This window comes from Diceros bicornis, unplaced genomic scaffold (assembly GCF_020826845.1).
Source record: "Diceros bicornis minor isolate mBicDic1 unplaced genomic scaffold, mDicBic1.mat.cur scaffold_301_multi, whole genome shotgun sequence".
Classification (NCBI taxonomy): Eukaryota; Metazoa; Chordata; class Mammalia; order Perissodactyla; family Rhinocerotidae; genus Diceros; species Diceros bicornis.
In genome coordinates, this window is record NW_026691174.1 from 271,370 (window position 1) to 286,934 (window position 15,565).

The following is a 15,565-nucleotide window of genomic DNA, read 5'->3' on the forward strand; positions in this document are numbered from 1 at the left end:
AGGCTCTGCTCTCACACACACGTGTCCCCTGGGGGCAGGGCCTTGTCTGCGCTGTCACACGCTGTCCCAGGCCCTGTGTCTCCCCACCAGCTCCCGTGCCCCTGCCGTGGGTCCTGTCTTGAGGCCCGGATGGCAGACGAGCTGGGACGCGTGACACATTTCAGGCCCCTGCCCGCCCGTCCTGTCCACACTCGCCCCTGGAGTGGACGCCCTCCACCTCTACCCGGCCCACGTCCGTGTTCCCCGGGGACAGCGGCGGGGACGGCGGCAGTCTGAGCCGGCCCCTCACGTGGTGTGTCCCACGGGCGCCCCGCGCCTCCGGGCCGCGAGCATGGGGCACGCGCTCTGCGCCACAGCCCACCGTGTGCCGTCTGCCCGCAGGTACTGCACGCCGCGGCACCAGGACTTCGACGACCTGGAGCGCAAGTACTGGAAGAACCTGACCTTCGTCTCGCCCATCTACGGGGCCGACATCAGCGGCTCCCTGTACGACGACGTGAGTTCCGGGCCCACAGCGGCCCAGGCCGGGTCTGGGGAGACGGGGGCTCGGCGTCCTGGTGAACGGGGGGTGGCGGGGAAGAGTGGGGTGGGCTTCATCCTGAAGACGTGGTTGACGTGGCGCGGACAGCTCGGCCGGGCTTCCTGCTCACGCTCTAGTTGCAGCTGCACCGGGTCTGGGGGGAATCCTGGAGGAGGCCAGTGGTTTCTGAGTTGCAGGATCTTTCCCACCAAATGGCAGAGCCCTGCCTGCCCGGGGCCACCCCCTCCGCTCCGCAGCCGCCCTCCGCGGCCCCGTCACGGAGCCGTCCCGAAAGGTGCTGTCGGGCCTCTCGTTCCTCGTCCCGGGGCCTCCTGCATGCGCGGTTACTCGAGGCCTGTTCTCCCCGAGTGCCCGTCACTCCGCCTTCCTGGAAGCCTGGGAGCCGAGTTCTCAGCTGGTCAGGCTGCCGCTGGGTTCACTGCGTCTGGTCCCCGTGCAGGGACACCCGGGGCGACGGAGGGGCCTCTGCTGCTCGGGCTCCGGGCCTGTCCCAGGGCGTCGCCCAGACGCAGACGCCCCAGAGAGGGGCTGGGGCGGAGCGGGGGAGGTTTGAGGGGCACCTGTAGGTTTTAGGGGCCAGTTAATTAACGTTTGTGGGATCTCTGATAACCCTGGGATGGATTTTCTGGGGTGACTTTCAGAGTCACTAGCCTAACTCTCTCCTGGGTGTGCTCTGCGCGGGGCACCCTGGGCTAACGTCTGGCCCCTCCACTCCCTGGGGAGGTCCCTCTGCCCCCACAGTGCTCCCTCTCCCACGTCGTCCCTCTGAAGGTCATCTCTTACCAGAACACTCTCTTTGTCCACCCAGCCGGTGCTCCTGGGAGAGCCACTAGGGCGCCCCTGGCCCGGGTCTCGGGGAATGAGGCCCCTCCTGAGAGGGGTCAGGCCCTCCGGGACACCCGGAAGAGGAGCCGTGAGAACATGGGGTGGCTTGTGTTCCCCAAATGTGTTGGAAAGACATGGGCGCCGCGGGGGGCCCAGCAGGAGTCGCCAGCCAGCATTTCAGTCGCCCAGCCTGGCGGAGCCCATCGACTAAGGGCTGGCTCTGCTGTGTGGCCGTTTGGTCCTCTCGTGGCCCCGAGGGCGTTAGTTTGTTATGTGGAAGATACATGGCAGGCTGGAAGTGAGCTCGCCTGAGAACCCGAGGGAGACGCCCTCGCCCCTGAAGGTCAGGAACCGAGTTTGCCCTGGGCCCTGTTTCCTCTTCGCTGGGCTTTGGTTTCCCCATCAGTAAAATGGGTGCGTGGGTGCACAGCAGTCCTCAGGCGAGGGTGTCCTGGCCCAGGAGGCTTGGCTTCTCCCTGGGACCCCGAGCTTGTCCACTTGGCCTCGACCCCAAGCGATGGCCTGCTTGCTGAGACCGTGCAGCCAGGCCTTGTTCCCTGGGAGCAAAGATGCACCCCCTCAGGCACGGGGAGGTCGGGGCCCCGGAGGCCCCTGTTGGCGCACGCTGCGGCCCGGCTGCACACGTTTAACACGCCCGCTGAGACAGCCGTGTGTCCCGACGCTCCCGCCCCGGCTCCCCTTGGCTCGCGGGGCTCGCCCATCCGCGGCCCTGCTCCTCCCAGAGGCCGGGAGCGGTCGCCCCGTTTATCGGGAGTCTTGGTCACAGAAGTGTATTTTGGTGCCACGAGCCAGCTTGCCCTGGGCCGTGCGGAAGTCCCGGTGGCGGGTTGGCAGGCTGGTGGGGCTGTGTCCCCTGGGGTTCCCAGGGCCCGGCCACCTGGCTGGTGGCTGCTGGTCCTGGGCGCTGCCTCTGGGTGCCGGCCCTGCCACTCTCCCCGCGTCTCTGCCTGTGCTTGCCTGTGCCAGGGCCTCCCGGCCCAGCGAGGGGCCAGCTCCCCGTCCCACGTCAGGCCGCAGAGGCCCGGACCTCCTGCTCCTCCGGTTTCGTCCCTGCTCGTGGCTCCTCCTGGAGCCGCTGGGGCAGGAGCACAGCGGGGGGTGTCCCTCGCGGCGTCTGATCCTGAGAACGCGGAGTGGTTCCTTGGGCCTCCGCAGCCGGGGCCTCTGTGCGTCAGACGCCACCCTTCCCGTTGAGACGGTCAGTCCCAGCAGCGTCCAGATTCTTCTCCCCACTTCAGGTGCGGACGCTGCGTCTTAGCGGCAGGGAGCCTCGCCCCGTCCTGCCCTCTGTGTCCAGTCCGGCTCTGGCGTCGGGATCCAGGCCGCCTGGTGGGTGGCCCCAGCCTGTGTGCCCTGCGGTCCTGGCCACCTGCACTCCTGCCTCGGCCGCGGTTTGGACGCAGTAATTTGATCTCGGGGCTCAGGGCCCCCTCCCGTCAGCCGGGCCCCAGCCTGCAGCCCTGCTACCCGGTTGATGAGTCGTGACTCGTAGGAAGGGGATTGGACCCCGACAGCTGACTGGAGGGCAGAGCTGAAGGTCACGTGCTCTGTAGATGCGTGTGGATGCCTGCTTGTCACGGGATCCATTACCGTCCACACAGAGATGTAGGAAGTCAGTGCTGGGTGGGTCGTGTCTGTGTTGATCATCTGGTTTACTGTTTCTTTTCTTTTTCTTTTTCTTTTTTGCTGAGGAAGATTGGCTCTGAGCTAACATCTGTGCCAGTCTTCTTCTATTTTGTATGTGGGACGCTGCCTCAGCATGGCTTGATGAGCAGTGTGTAGGTCTGCACCTGGGATCCGAACCCACAAACCTGGACCACCAAAGCAGAGCGCACCAAACTCAACCACTGTGCCACTTTAAAAACGGCTGGCCCCTTTTTAAAATTTTTTAAGTTTATTTAATTTATTTATTATTTTTGCTGAGGAAGATTGGCCCTGAGCTAACATCTGTTGCTAATCCTCCTCTTTTTTTTTTTTCTTGGTGAGGAAGATTGTTGCTGAGCTAACACCCGTGCCCATCTTCCTCTATTTTGTATGTGGGACACTGCCACAGCATGGTTTGATGGGTGCCGCGTTGGTCTGTGCCCAGGATTTGAACCTGCAAACCCCGGGCCGCAGAAGTGGAGTGTGTGAACTTAACCACTATGCACCAGGCCGGCCCCCTCTTTTAAAAATTTTTTAAAGCATTACTGAGATACCATTCACGCACGGAGCAGTTCACCCATTTAAGGCATATAGTTCAATGGTTTTTACTGTATTCACAGAGGTATGCAGGCATCACCACAGTCAATTTTAGAACATTTTCATCACCCAAAAAAACAACCCCGGACCTGTTAGCAGTCTCTCCCCATCCTCTCCCCAGCTCCTGACAACCACAAACCCACTTTCTGTCTGTGGATGTGCCTGTTCTGGACATTTCACACCAATGGACTCACACACTGTGTGTCCTTCTGTGTCTGGTTCTCTCACTGAGCGTCGTGTGTTCAGGGTCCATCCACGGTGTGGCTGTGTCAGGGCCTCACTCCTCTTCATGGCTGTATAATATTCCACTGCATGGATGGACCACGTTGTGTGTATCCATTTTTCAGTAGATGGACATTTGAATTGTTTCCACTTCTGGCCGTTTTGTGAATCATGCTGCTGTGGACACGTGTGTACAAGTCTTTGCGTGGACATGTGCTTTCGTTTCTCTTGGGTAGACACCTCGGTGGAATTGTGAGTCACATGGTAGCTCTGTGTTTAAATTTTGGGGAACTGCCAGATTGCTTGTTTCCACAGCAGCTGCACCATTTTACATCCTCACCAGCCGTGTGTGGCGGTTCTGGGGTCTCCACATCCCCTCGCCTACACTTGTTCTTCTCTGCCTTTCTGATTCTAGCCATCCTAGTGGGTGTGGACTTTTGATATACCTTTTCCTGGTGACATATGATGTGGATCATCTTTTGACGTGCTCGTTTGCCATCTGTGTATCTTCTTTGATGACATGTCTGTTCGAATCTTTGGCCTATGGGTTAAACAGGTTGTTTGCTTTCTTATTGTTGAGTTTTAAGAGTTCTTTGAATATTTTGGCCAACGGTCCTTTATCAGATGTGTTTTTTGTGAAGATTTTTTCCTAGTGTATAGCTTGTTTTGTCATTCTTTGGAGGACTCTGCATTATTGTTTTTAAATAAAAATTCAGAAATTGGAGCCTGGTCCAGTGGGAGCCTCTGGGTTTGCTCTTGTGTGCTGCCTGCGGTCGGTTGTGGTGATGGCCCCGTGCAGGCTCCGCGGGCCGAGGCCGAGGCCGTGTCTGACGTAGTGCAGCAGTCTCCTTCTACAGATGGGGAAACTGAGGCCTAGAGAAGAGAAACCACTTACCTTGTCACAAAATGAATTATTGCCCAGCTCAGACTAGGCCCTGAGTCTCCCCCGTAGCCGTGTTGTGGACGTGGGGACTGGACAGTGTGGTGAATCGGACCCAGCGTTAGGGAGGTGATGTGTTTCTGGTGGCCCCCGACCTTGGGCTTCTCATCCTCATAATGAGGGGTCTGATCGCTGCCCCCACCCTGTGCTCTGGTCTCCCACCGGGGCTCGCCTTCCAGAGACCACCCGCTGGTCCTGCCAGGTCAAGGGCCTGGATGTGGACGGGCGGGGGTGGCACCAGGTGGCTCTGGGCCAAGAGAACGCTGACATTCACCCTCGTCTCAGCAGGCTTGGAGAGTTCTCCAGGGCCTGGAGTTAACTGACGCGTATTTCATGAGCTCTCGTGACGTGAGCGGGTTTGTTTGCTGGTGGCATTCGGAGTGGATGGGTCTGGCGGGTAGGGATTCCAGCCTCGTTTGCCTGGTTCTGAGGGCCGTCCCCATGTCCTCCGTGGGAAGGTGCTGGGCTGGCCCCGCTCGGTGATCGTCTTCCTCCTTCCATGTCATTGACTACGAGGCACGTTCATTACCCACGACCAAACCGCGGCCTCCGCAGCGTGGCCTCACCGCCTGCGATTAACTCACAGCTCAGCGTGGAATCCAGAGGCGGCCCTGCTGAGGCCTGTGGGCTGGGGGGGGCACGTCTGCAGGGTGTGAGCCGCCCGGGGTGGGTTTCAGGCGCGGGGGCGAGGCCCCGAAGTGGGCAGGCTCAGGGCTGGCCGCCGGCCTTCCCATCCTCCCACCAGCGTCTGGGGGTGGCCAGGGGGAGTGCCCGGGCCGGCTGGCCCCTGACCGTGTGCTGGCCCCCTGCAGGACGTGGCCCAGTGGAACATCGGGAACCTGCGGACCATCCTGGACATGGTGGAGCGGGAGTGCGGCACCATCATCGAGGGTGTCAACACCCCCTACCTGTACTTCGGCATGTGGAAGACCACCTTCGCCTGGCACACGGAGGACATGGACCTCTACAGCATCAACTACCTGCACTTCGGGGAGCCCAAGTCCTGGTGAGTGTCGGCCGGCGGGGCCACGGGGAGGGGCCGGGTCAGCTCGTCTGGGCACACGGGTGGGGGCACCTTCTGAGTGCCTCTCCGGGACGTGGCTGGGCCGTGGCCTGGCTGTCGGGAGGGGCTGGCTTCAGAGGCAGCCTCGGTGTACCCACGAGGTTTGGGGGTGAGGGGGTGCACGCCCACCGGAAATGAGCTTCCCAACCCCCAGCGCTGTGGTTCCCCCAGAGAGCCTCCGTCTGTGCGGGGGCTGGCCTGGCTTCCTGCTGCGCCGCCCGCAGCCGAGTCAGGTCAAGGCCGCTGTGCCGGGGGCTCCCGGGGGCTGCGGACCTGGGGGGTGGGTGGCTTTGAGCACTGAGCCCCCGTCGCCTCCCTCTGGGCCTCCAGGTTTGGGGTGGGGTTAGTGCCAGGCCCCCGCTCTCTGGGGGTCCCCCTGGTCTGCAGGTGGAGGGCTGGGGTGGGTGTGCTGGCCCTCGCTCTGTGAGCCCCCGTGTTCTGGAATCTCTGAGCTGAGACCCACCGCACACCCAGCCTCTGCTGAGCGCACGCAGAGCTGCCTTCTGCTCAGGCTGCCCTCGTTCTGAGACTTCTGCGCCCGGGGTTTGCAGCTCCCTGCCTCTCCCCCGTCCTGGAAGGTTCTGTCGCAGCTCAGAGGGGCTGGAGGGGAAGCGGGAGCCCGGGGAGCAGGCTGTGGCGCTCAGGAGCTCAGCCGGTGAGCCAGCTCCTGTGTGTATGGGGGCGGGGGGCCCAGGCGGACCCTGGCCAAGGTGCCCCTTGCTTGGTGTCCCAGCTGAGAGCTGACCTCTGAGCGGTGAGACTGTGCCCCAGGCGTGGAGAGGGGGCCACCCCCACCCCTGCAAGACGCCGGGACCTCCTGGAGCCCTTTGCTGACTCGCTGAGCAGAGGGCCGGGAGCCAGGAGGGGGCCTGTCCTGCCTCAGCTGTGTGGCCCCCCCACCTCTGGTGTGGACAGAGGGGAGCCCCCACCCTGCTCTCTGGCAGCGGGCCCTGCTCACACGGGTGGGGAAGGATGGGGAAGCACTGGGGACGAACGTGGGGGCCTGTATTTGTTTCCCAGAGCTGCTGGAATGTGACCACAAGCCCAGGGGCTTCACGCAGCACACATTTGTTCTCTGACAGTTCTGGGGTCAGAAGTCCAAAATCAGTCCCATGGAACTAAAGTCCAGGTCGGGGCAGGGCTGGTCCTCCGGAGGCTCCGGGGGAGAACCTTCTCCTGCCTTTTCCAGCTTCTAGAGGTGCCGCGTCCTGGGCTCGGGGCCCCTTCCTCCGTCTGCACAGCCAGCAGCGCAGCGTCGCCCGTCTCTCTCTGCCTCTGACCCTCCTCCTCCCTCTGACGAGGACCCTGTGGTGACACTGGGCCCCGGGAATCCAGGGTCATCCCTATCTCAGGGGCTTTACTTAATCCTGCCTGCAAAGTCCCTTTCCCGTGTGAGGTGACACGTCCACAGGGCCCTGGACCAGGATGGGACGTCTTAGGGCTGTTGCTCCAGTGGCCCCAGGCTCTCTGGTCTGGTTGTGCTGCCTTGTGTGTTTGCTGGGGTCCCGTCACAATTCCACGGGCTTCCGTTTTCCATCCATGTCTCTCCTGTGACGTTCGGTGGCTTTGCATCAGCGCTTGCTCATGGACACCTCTAGGCTGGGAGGTATTTGCCTTTCGGGATAGATTTGGAGAGAGATGGCTGTGGTTGGTGATGACCGTTTCACAGATGCTGAGTCTCACCCCCGTGAGGTGGTCCTGAGCAGCGGGTGGTCTCCGTGTTGCCTAGGGGCTCCCCGTGATGGCAGCCCCCCGTCCCCTCCCCTCCTCTCTCCGTGGCGAGGCCAGACTGTGACTCCACGGAGGCCCAGTCCAGGCCCAGGAAGAGGGGCCCGCGCTGTGGGCCGGAGGGTGGGAGGGCGGTGCCTGGTGGCACAGGCTGTGGGAGGGCGCTCCCTGGGCCGTGCGGGCCGAGTGCCGACGGAGCTCCACGGGCTGGGTGTGCGTGCGTGCGTGAGTGTGTGCATGAATGTATGTGTGTGTGTGTGTGAGTGTGTGTGTGTTTGCCTGTAAGTGTATGTGTGTGAGTGTATGTGTGTGTACGTGAGTGTGTGTGTGGGCCCTGCTCGCCGGCCTGGAGGGTGCCCTGTGGGGTGGGGCGGTGGCCTGGAGGACAGCTGCCCTGTCTCCGGGTGAGTGTCCTCTAAGGCCGCTCCCCGGCAGCTCCCCCGAGAGCCGCTAGGTGGCGCTCCCGCCCTTCCCCTGGCTGGCCAGCGGCTCCCCGCGCCCCGTGGACATGTCCCCGGTTCTCCATCCTCTTAGAGTCCTGACACGCGGGCAGCGCGCGTCCCCGAGGCCCCGGGAAGGGGCAGGGGGGTGAGGACCGCCGGGGCAGGTGGTGGGACGTCTCTACAAGGCTCTGCTCCGTCCTGGTTCTGCTCGGGGTCTGCCAGCCAGAAGCATCTTAAGGGAGAAAATCCAGCTTTTCCTTAAAAACAAAAAAAGGAGGAGAGAGAAAGAAAGACGCGTCTGCTGAGTCCGGGCAGGTGCCGGGCGCGGGCAGGGTGAGCGTTCAGACGCGGCCGTGTGCGAGGACGGGTGACCCGGGACAGAGCGTGTCCTCGGGGGCGTGTCCGTGGCGGTGGCGAGGGCGCCCAGGGCAGGGCCGGTCACCGGGACGCTGACTTGGGAAGTGGCGTCAGGGAGCCCAGCGAGGAGGCCCGCCGGGCCGAGAGGGGGTCCACAGAGAAGGGCTGGAAGGTGGCGGGACTGGCTTCGAGGGAGGTGACGCACATAGAAGGTCCCGAGAGCTGTGCGTGGGCGGGCACCCTGGGGACGTGAGGGCAGCAGCCCCCTGGTGATGGGGCAGGACCGACGCCTGTCGCCAGTGCTCAGGGTTCTCCAGGCGCCGCCCCCTGGGGACAGCCCTTCTGCCCCTGCTGTGCCACACTGCACCTGTGTCCCCTGGTGTGCACCCCTTCCCCACAGCCCGGTTCCCGAGAGCGCTACGGGAGCAGTCAGCAGGGCCGGCGCTGGACCCAGTGGCGTTTCCTCTGAGGGAAGAACATTCCGGAAGGCACCTTGACTTTGGTCTTGGTTTCTGGTCCTGGAGGGGGTGGGATCGCGCGGGGGGTTCCCTCACGCTGACCGAGTGTGGCCGTGGGAAGGGGCTTCCCAGTCGTCGTGCTGGGTGCCCTGCCCGCTCTCTCCCCAGGACCGGGTGGGGCCCCAGATGTGGGCACAGCACCCCACACCCGTCCTACAGAGCGGGGATTGGCCAGGCGACCACATGTTACCATGTGTGCCTTCCCGCCAGATCGTGGACCCCATGAGGGCAGGACCCCTGGCTCCAGCAGGGCCTGGCACAGAGATGGCTCAGTGACCGTCAGGAGACCTGGGTGCTGGGACACGCTGACCTTTAACCTCTCTGGCCCTGGTGCGCTGAGGTTTATGTTGTGTGGAGTCCTCCAGGCCGTGCTCCCTCTTGGGGCCGACAGGGACACCAGCCCTCAGGGGGCGGTGAGGTGTGCTCTCGTCGCTGGGCTCAGCGCCCCCCGGGAGCGGGTGCCCCCCCCGGGGGAGGGGCCGCTCTCGGGAGATCAGCTCCCACGTCTGTGTCTGTGTTACGAGAGGTTCGGGGATTCGATCGGAGACGTAAAAGACACTTTCCACTCCAAACAAATGGACTGAAGGTATATTTTATTATATAGAGGATAGTAAAGGTGATAGTCTGCAAACAGATCTAGATAGGTCAAGCATTAAGAGGGAAAAAACATCAGCCCGACTGGAAAGGGAAAGCACCCACACCGGCTGAAGAGAAATGACACAAATCAACCAGAAAGAGAAACACCAGGTTGACCAAAAAGAGAACACATCAAATCAATTACTTCATATCAAATCAATTGCTTCACATCAAATCAGTTACTCACAACATCCACGCCCCACTGCCGGGAGAGCCCTGTCAATCGACGCGGCTGGGCAAGGATCACACGTCCTGGGCAAGGTGTCCCTTCCACAGGTGGAACTCTCACCGGGGCTCAGTTTCCAGCAGTTTTTATACCATCAGTAATTTTCAGAGTAAGCAATTACAGAGTTTGCAGAGCAAGCATTTAGTGTTCCCATGCACAAAATGGTTATCAGTGGCGTACGTGCACTGAGCCCCCTGGCTAACGTCCCAGCCCAGTAGTTGTGTACGTGCATTGTTCTCTTTGGTTATCGTCTCAGCCCGGCACAGATGGCCAGTCCATTCCGTGCTACGACGCTCCAAGAGCCTTGAAATGTTACAACTTGTAACTCCCTCCGTGAGAGAAAGGCCAGTTCCCGGGAAAAGGCCAGTTCCCACCACGCAGAAAGCAGCTTTTATATTTCTTTTTGTGCTGGTGGCTGTAGGTCAATGGAGCGGCCAAACATGGCTGTACTCATGTCAAGACATATTCGGCCGTGGCCGTCTCCATTAACCATAAGACACCATATGCACAGACAATGAACTTTGTACACAAGTACATAAGGCACATTCAAGAACCCAAAATCCAATGACTACAATAATTATAAAACTATCTCACAATAAAGGACATAAACCCCAAGGTAACCAATCAAACAGCCCCTTAGAATATGAAATGTTATTAACTTGATCTTGCAAATCATGTATAGTATCAAAGATAACATTAGATAAGGTAACACTTAGGCCTAACAAACTAGCTTGTAGAAGTCCAGATCAGCCCCCATCGCAGAGGGTAGCAGAAGGCAGGGTAATAGAGAAATTATCTTATATTGCAAAGTTGCTTGTTGTTTCTGAGACCAAATTTCTCGGCCATTCATAGTCCAGGTTATAGGTCCCACGGGTGTAGAGCAGTTGGTCTAACAGTGCAGGGTCAAAGGTTGTCCTACAGAGGCAACTAATGCCTCTGTGTGTAGGTCTGCAGCAGACATGGAGGTGCAGCACAGCATAGCGAACACAGCAGGAGTATCTATTCACGCAAAGAAACAGAATTTTTAGGAACATGATATAACTGTTCATTTCCTGGATACATAACTATGAGTGTTGCAGTGGGCCCTTGGGCCACTACTTCTGCGGCACGGGGAGCTGCATTGGGTGGATGTGTCACCCACACTTTTGCTCCAGGTTTCCATCCATCTGTAGACCCAAATCCTTGCATTCCTCTTTTAGTTAATTTACTTGGAGGTTGTCCTTGTGACACATTTGGAGTCAAGAGGGGAAGCACCAATAATTGTCCCACTCATTCTCCAGACTCTACAGTTAGTACTGTGTCACTACCATTATATAATATAAATTTTATTTCTCCTTGGTAATCTGGATCAATGACTCCTCCCAGTACATCAATACCTTTTGCTGCCAGTCCAGAGCGTCCTTTTAACAAACCAAAGGTATTTTTGGGAAATTGTACCCCTATCCCAGTAGGGACTATAGACTGCTTCTTAGGGGGCAATTGAATAGAATGAACAGTAGATAAATCCAGTCCAGCCGCTTCGGCCGTGGCACGAAAAGGCGGTTTAGCAAACTGAGTCAGGAGCCAACAGGTTAAGGTCATAAGCTCATGGGTGGCGGCTGCCACTTCTGTAATCTTTGCTGGTAACAACCTTGACAGAGGAGTCTCATTAGGGCCTAGTGGCCTGTTATTTAACATATTTAGAGCAGTACTTAGATGGTTGTGCCACCCCTTTAATGAGCCATGACCAAGTTTCCTCAATTGTTGTTTAAGCAATCCATTCATTTGTTCTATGAGGCCTGCAGCTTGGGGGTAATAAGGTATATGATAAATCCATTCTATATAATTTTCCTTGGTATAAGTTTGAATCAACTTACCTGTAAAGTGGGAACCGTTGTCACTCTGAATTTGCCTTGGTGTTCCATAATATAACTTAATTGTATCTAATAATTTTATGGTACTCTGTTGAGTGGCCGCTTTAGTTGGTATAGCCAATACATAACCAGAATATGTATCAACAGCAGTGCAGGCATAAGTACATCCACAAGAATTTGGCAATGGTCCAATAAAATCTATTTGCCATGTATGGGCGGGAAATAATCCCTTTTGGATATGACCTTGGTAGGGGTGTGGAACTCCCTGTTTATTTAACTGTTGACATAACTGACATTGTTGTACTGCAGTGGCAATATCATCATGGGTGACAAGGATTCCCCTTTGTTGTGCCCACCTGTATGAAGCTTGTTCTCCCAAATGTCCACTCTTTTCGTGGACCCATTGTGCTAAGCCTGGGTTGTGCGTTGCATGACTTTGCACCAGCTGATCAGTGTAAGAGTTATACTTTTGTTCTGTAGAAATTACAGAACTGTGAGCATCAACATGAAATACAGTAACAATTGTATTTTGGCATCATAATCATATGTCCTTTTTTGTAATTTTTTTTTTAAGTTAAAAAAACTTTAATTTCGGCAGAAGTTTATCAAAAATATCAAAAGATTTTAAAACACTTGGTCAAATAGGAAATAATGCCTAGTTATTTATTTAGTCAAATTGATAACAGAAACAGTTAAAGGCAAACAGAGAGTTAAAACAGTCAAAAAACAAAAACAAAAACCTTAAGGGAGAGACTTCAGTCCTTTTGAACATAGGAAATTATTTTAACAAAACATAGGTGTTTTGTCTTTTACATAGACTTACTCAAAAGAACACCTTTTAATCTCTATATAAAGAGTAGACTAAAAGTTTAAGAAAATTACCTTTATAAGAGACAAAGCCAAATTTTAATTTTTTATCAGCTTACTTTAGCCAACTTGATCATGTGCAAAACTCCTCAGGGCTTTACTTTTACAAACCTTCTGTCACTTATTTTTTACATTTAGAATTTGTCCTACGCCTTTTTTCTTTTCTTAGTACTTTAGGACAAATTTATTTTTCTTAACAAAACAAACATAAATATCTCTATTCTTTATACCTTCTTTATGGACAACATACCTTTTGCTTTTTTTGTATACAGACTTTCCAGAAATGTGTACTTTCTCATAGAAAATTCCTCAACATGCACATAACATGTTTATCAATAAATGTAAGCATCTTTCAGTTTTTCTGAGATAAGAAACCAAAGGCAGACAAATCTATGCTTAGTAACCAATTTTTAATGTTTTATCTTATGTGGGAATGACCAGAGACTCAATAAATTTTTATCAACTTAATTTAGCAAAACTCTAAAGCTTCAAGTTACCAAAAAGATTTTGGAAGCTGTTTTTGAAATAACTTTGTCTTTTAGAAGTCTCTGTATATTAATTAAAGATTGCATTTCATCGTGAGAGGTTTTGAATCCTCTCTTTTAAGGGCGACCCTTAAGGTGAACTCATCAGATTCTCCAGAATAGCCATTTCAATTTTAAATTACTTCAAAAGTTTACTTATTTTCACTTGTTTAATTTCAGATTAGGAATTCCGGGGGAGTTGAAGCGGGGAAGCTCAGCAAGAGAGGGGAGGGGAGCAGCAGATTCAGCTTAGGCTGCTGGCATGTTTAATTACTTAATTATTTTCTCTTAAAGAGGCAATACAGTATTCCTGATTTTGTTTAAAAACCTCAAAAGATTAAAATAGGCTTCCCACTAGTGGTTTAACTTTTTAGCTGGCTTTTTTCAATTGCATAAGCAAATACATCAGTTTTGGTAAATTGCAATTGCCCCATTTTGGCCACTTTTCCTCTCTGGAGTCTATGGAATATTGTGGCCATGTGGTGTTACAAGAAAAAATTATCTTCTTCTTGGACATGGGCTCCTAGCTGAATATAGCCCATCTAGCCAAGAGGTGGCCCAGAGGGCTCTTCTTGGGGACAGATGGAACTTCCCCCCTTCAAAATTACAAACATACAGAACAGACAGTTAAATGGGATCCCAAACAGAACAGATAGATGCATCTAACAGATTCCGGGTAAAAGTCCTACAATTATTCCCACTCCAGTAGGGATAGCCCTGCCTCTTAAAGAGACAGGACTCCAGATGGAGGGGAAGGGAGTTCTTGGTGTAAGCAAAAACAAACAAATAGGCAAACAAACAAATAATTCTAGAGGCTGTTTCCCTGTCATAAGAAAAATGTGCCCAGGGTCAGCGGTGCCAGGTCAGATGGAAAGCACTGGGAGCAGTCCCTAGGGCAAATCACCTAGGCAGCTGCTGGACTGTTTCCCAGGACATCCCACCCGGCCCGGGCCCACCGAGCCACGGACAAAGAGCCTCCCGGCTGGCTCGCCAAATTATTATTGGATACATATTCAGGCTCTCTATTTGTCACTTAAGAGGGGCCAAATAAAACTAGAATGCCAGGCTCACGGCAAGGAAAGAGTTTCTATTTTGGGTGACATCAGCCGGGACTGTAAATTTGAAACTTCTTTTTTCAAGAGTACATTCTCCCTTGTATTTTATCCCTATCTTCCATAGCCCGACGATAAGCAGTCAATAAACATTAACCTCGCCGTGCCAGAAAAGAAACATTATCTCTTTTTTCCTACTGTCTGCAAAGTTTTGGTCACATCCAATGATTCATATCTTGCAGACGAACATCCCAAGATTCACATAATCCTGACCTATGAGCCCACTCCCCAGCCAGAGTGCAAAAGGGAGGGTCTTCCCATCCTGGGATCTCTTCCACCTTGGCTTCAGTTACCCTTTGTTTGAACAGGAAAGCCATCTCCTTAACCGAATCCTGCTCACAGCGCCAATTATGTTACGAGAGGTTCGGGGATTCGATCGGAGACGTAAAAGACACTTTCCACTCCAAACAAATGGACTGAAGGTATATTTTATTATATAGAGGATAGTAAAGGTGATAGTCTGCAAACAGATCTAGATAGGTCAAGCATTAAGAGGGAAAAAACATCAGCCCGACTGGAAAGGGAAAGCACCCACACCGGCTGAAGAGAAATGACACAAATCAACCAGAAAGAGAAACACCAGGTTGACCAAAAAGAGAACACATCAAATCAATTACTTCATATCAAATCAATTGCTTCACATCAAATCAGTTACTCACAACATCCACGCCCCACTGCCGGGAGAGCTCTGTCAATCGACGCGGCTGGGCAAGGATCACACGTCCTGGGCAAGGTGTCCCTTCCACAGGTGGAACTCTCACCAGGGCTCAGTTTCCAGCAGTTTTTATACCATCAGTAATTTTCAGAGTAAGCAATTACAGAGTTTGCAGAGCAAGCATTTAGTGTTCCCATGCACAAAATGGTTATCAGTGGCGTACGTGCACTGAGCCCCCTGGCTAACGTCCCAGCCCAGTAGTTGTGTACGTGCATTGTTCTCTTTGGTTATCGTCTCAGCCCGGCACAGATGGCCAGTCCATTCCGGGCTACGACGCTCCAAGAGCCTTGAAATGTTACAACTTGTAACTCTCTCCGTGGGAGAAGGGCCAGTTCCCGGGAAAAGGCCAGTTCCCACCACGCAGAAAGCAGCTTTTATATTTCTTTTTGTGCTGGTGGCTGTAGGTCAATGGAGCGGCCAAACATGGCTGTACTCATGTCAAGACAGTCTGTCATCAGACGGCTCCTCCCACCTTGACACGGGCTTAATTGCAACCATTCTGGAGTATTTTGGTAGCACTCTTTTTTAAGCATCGAGGCACTCAGGTTTACAGCGTTTTATGAAGTCCTTCTGGGTCTGTCGCTTCTGGGTAGTGTGATTTGTGTGTCCGAGTGACGCAAGCAGCCTGGTGTCGATGACGGCGTGGGTCGTCTGGAAAGGCGGTGTGATCTGTGCTCTCGGGCAGCCAGGCCGAGAGCATCTGAAGCGTCTGAGTGCTTCACATCCCTCCTGA

At 54.8% G+C, this 15,565-nt stretch overlaps 1 protein-coding gene across 1 annotated transcript in view; it reads left to right on the forward strand.

The window, feature by feature from the left end:
• KDM4B (lysine demethylase 4B) overlaps positions 1–15,565 on the forward strand; it is a 140,431-nt gene that overhangs the window by 50,087 nt on the left and 74,779 nt on the right. Inside the window, 2 exon segments of the mRNA XM_058537356.1 lie at positions 382–496; positions 5,603–5,796. Coding sequence (XP_058393339.1) covers positions 382–496; positions 5,603–5,796 — 309 coding nt within the window.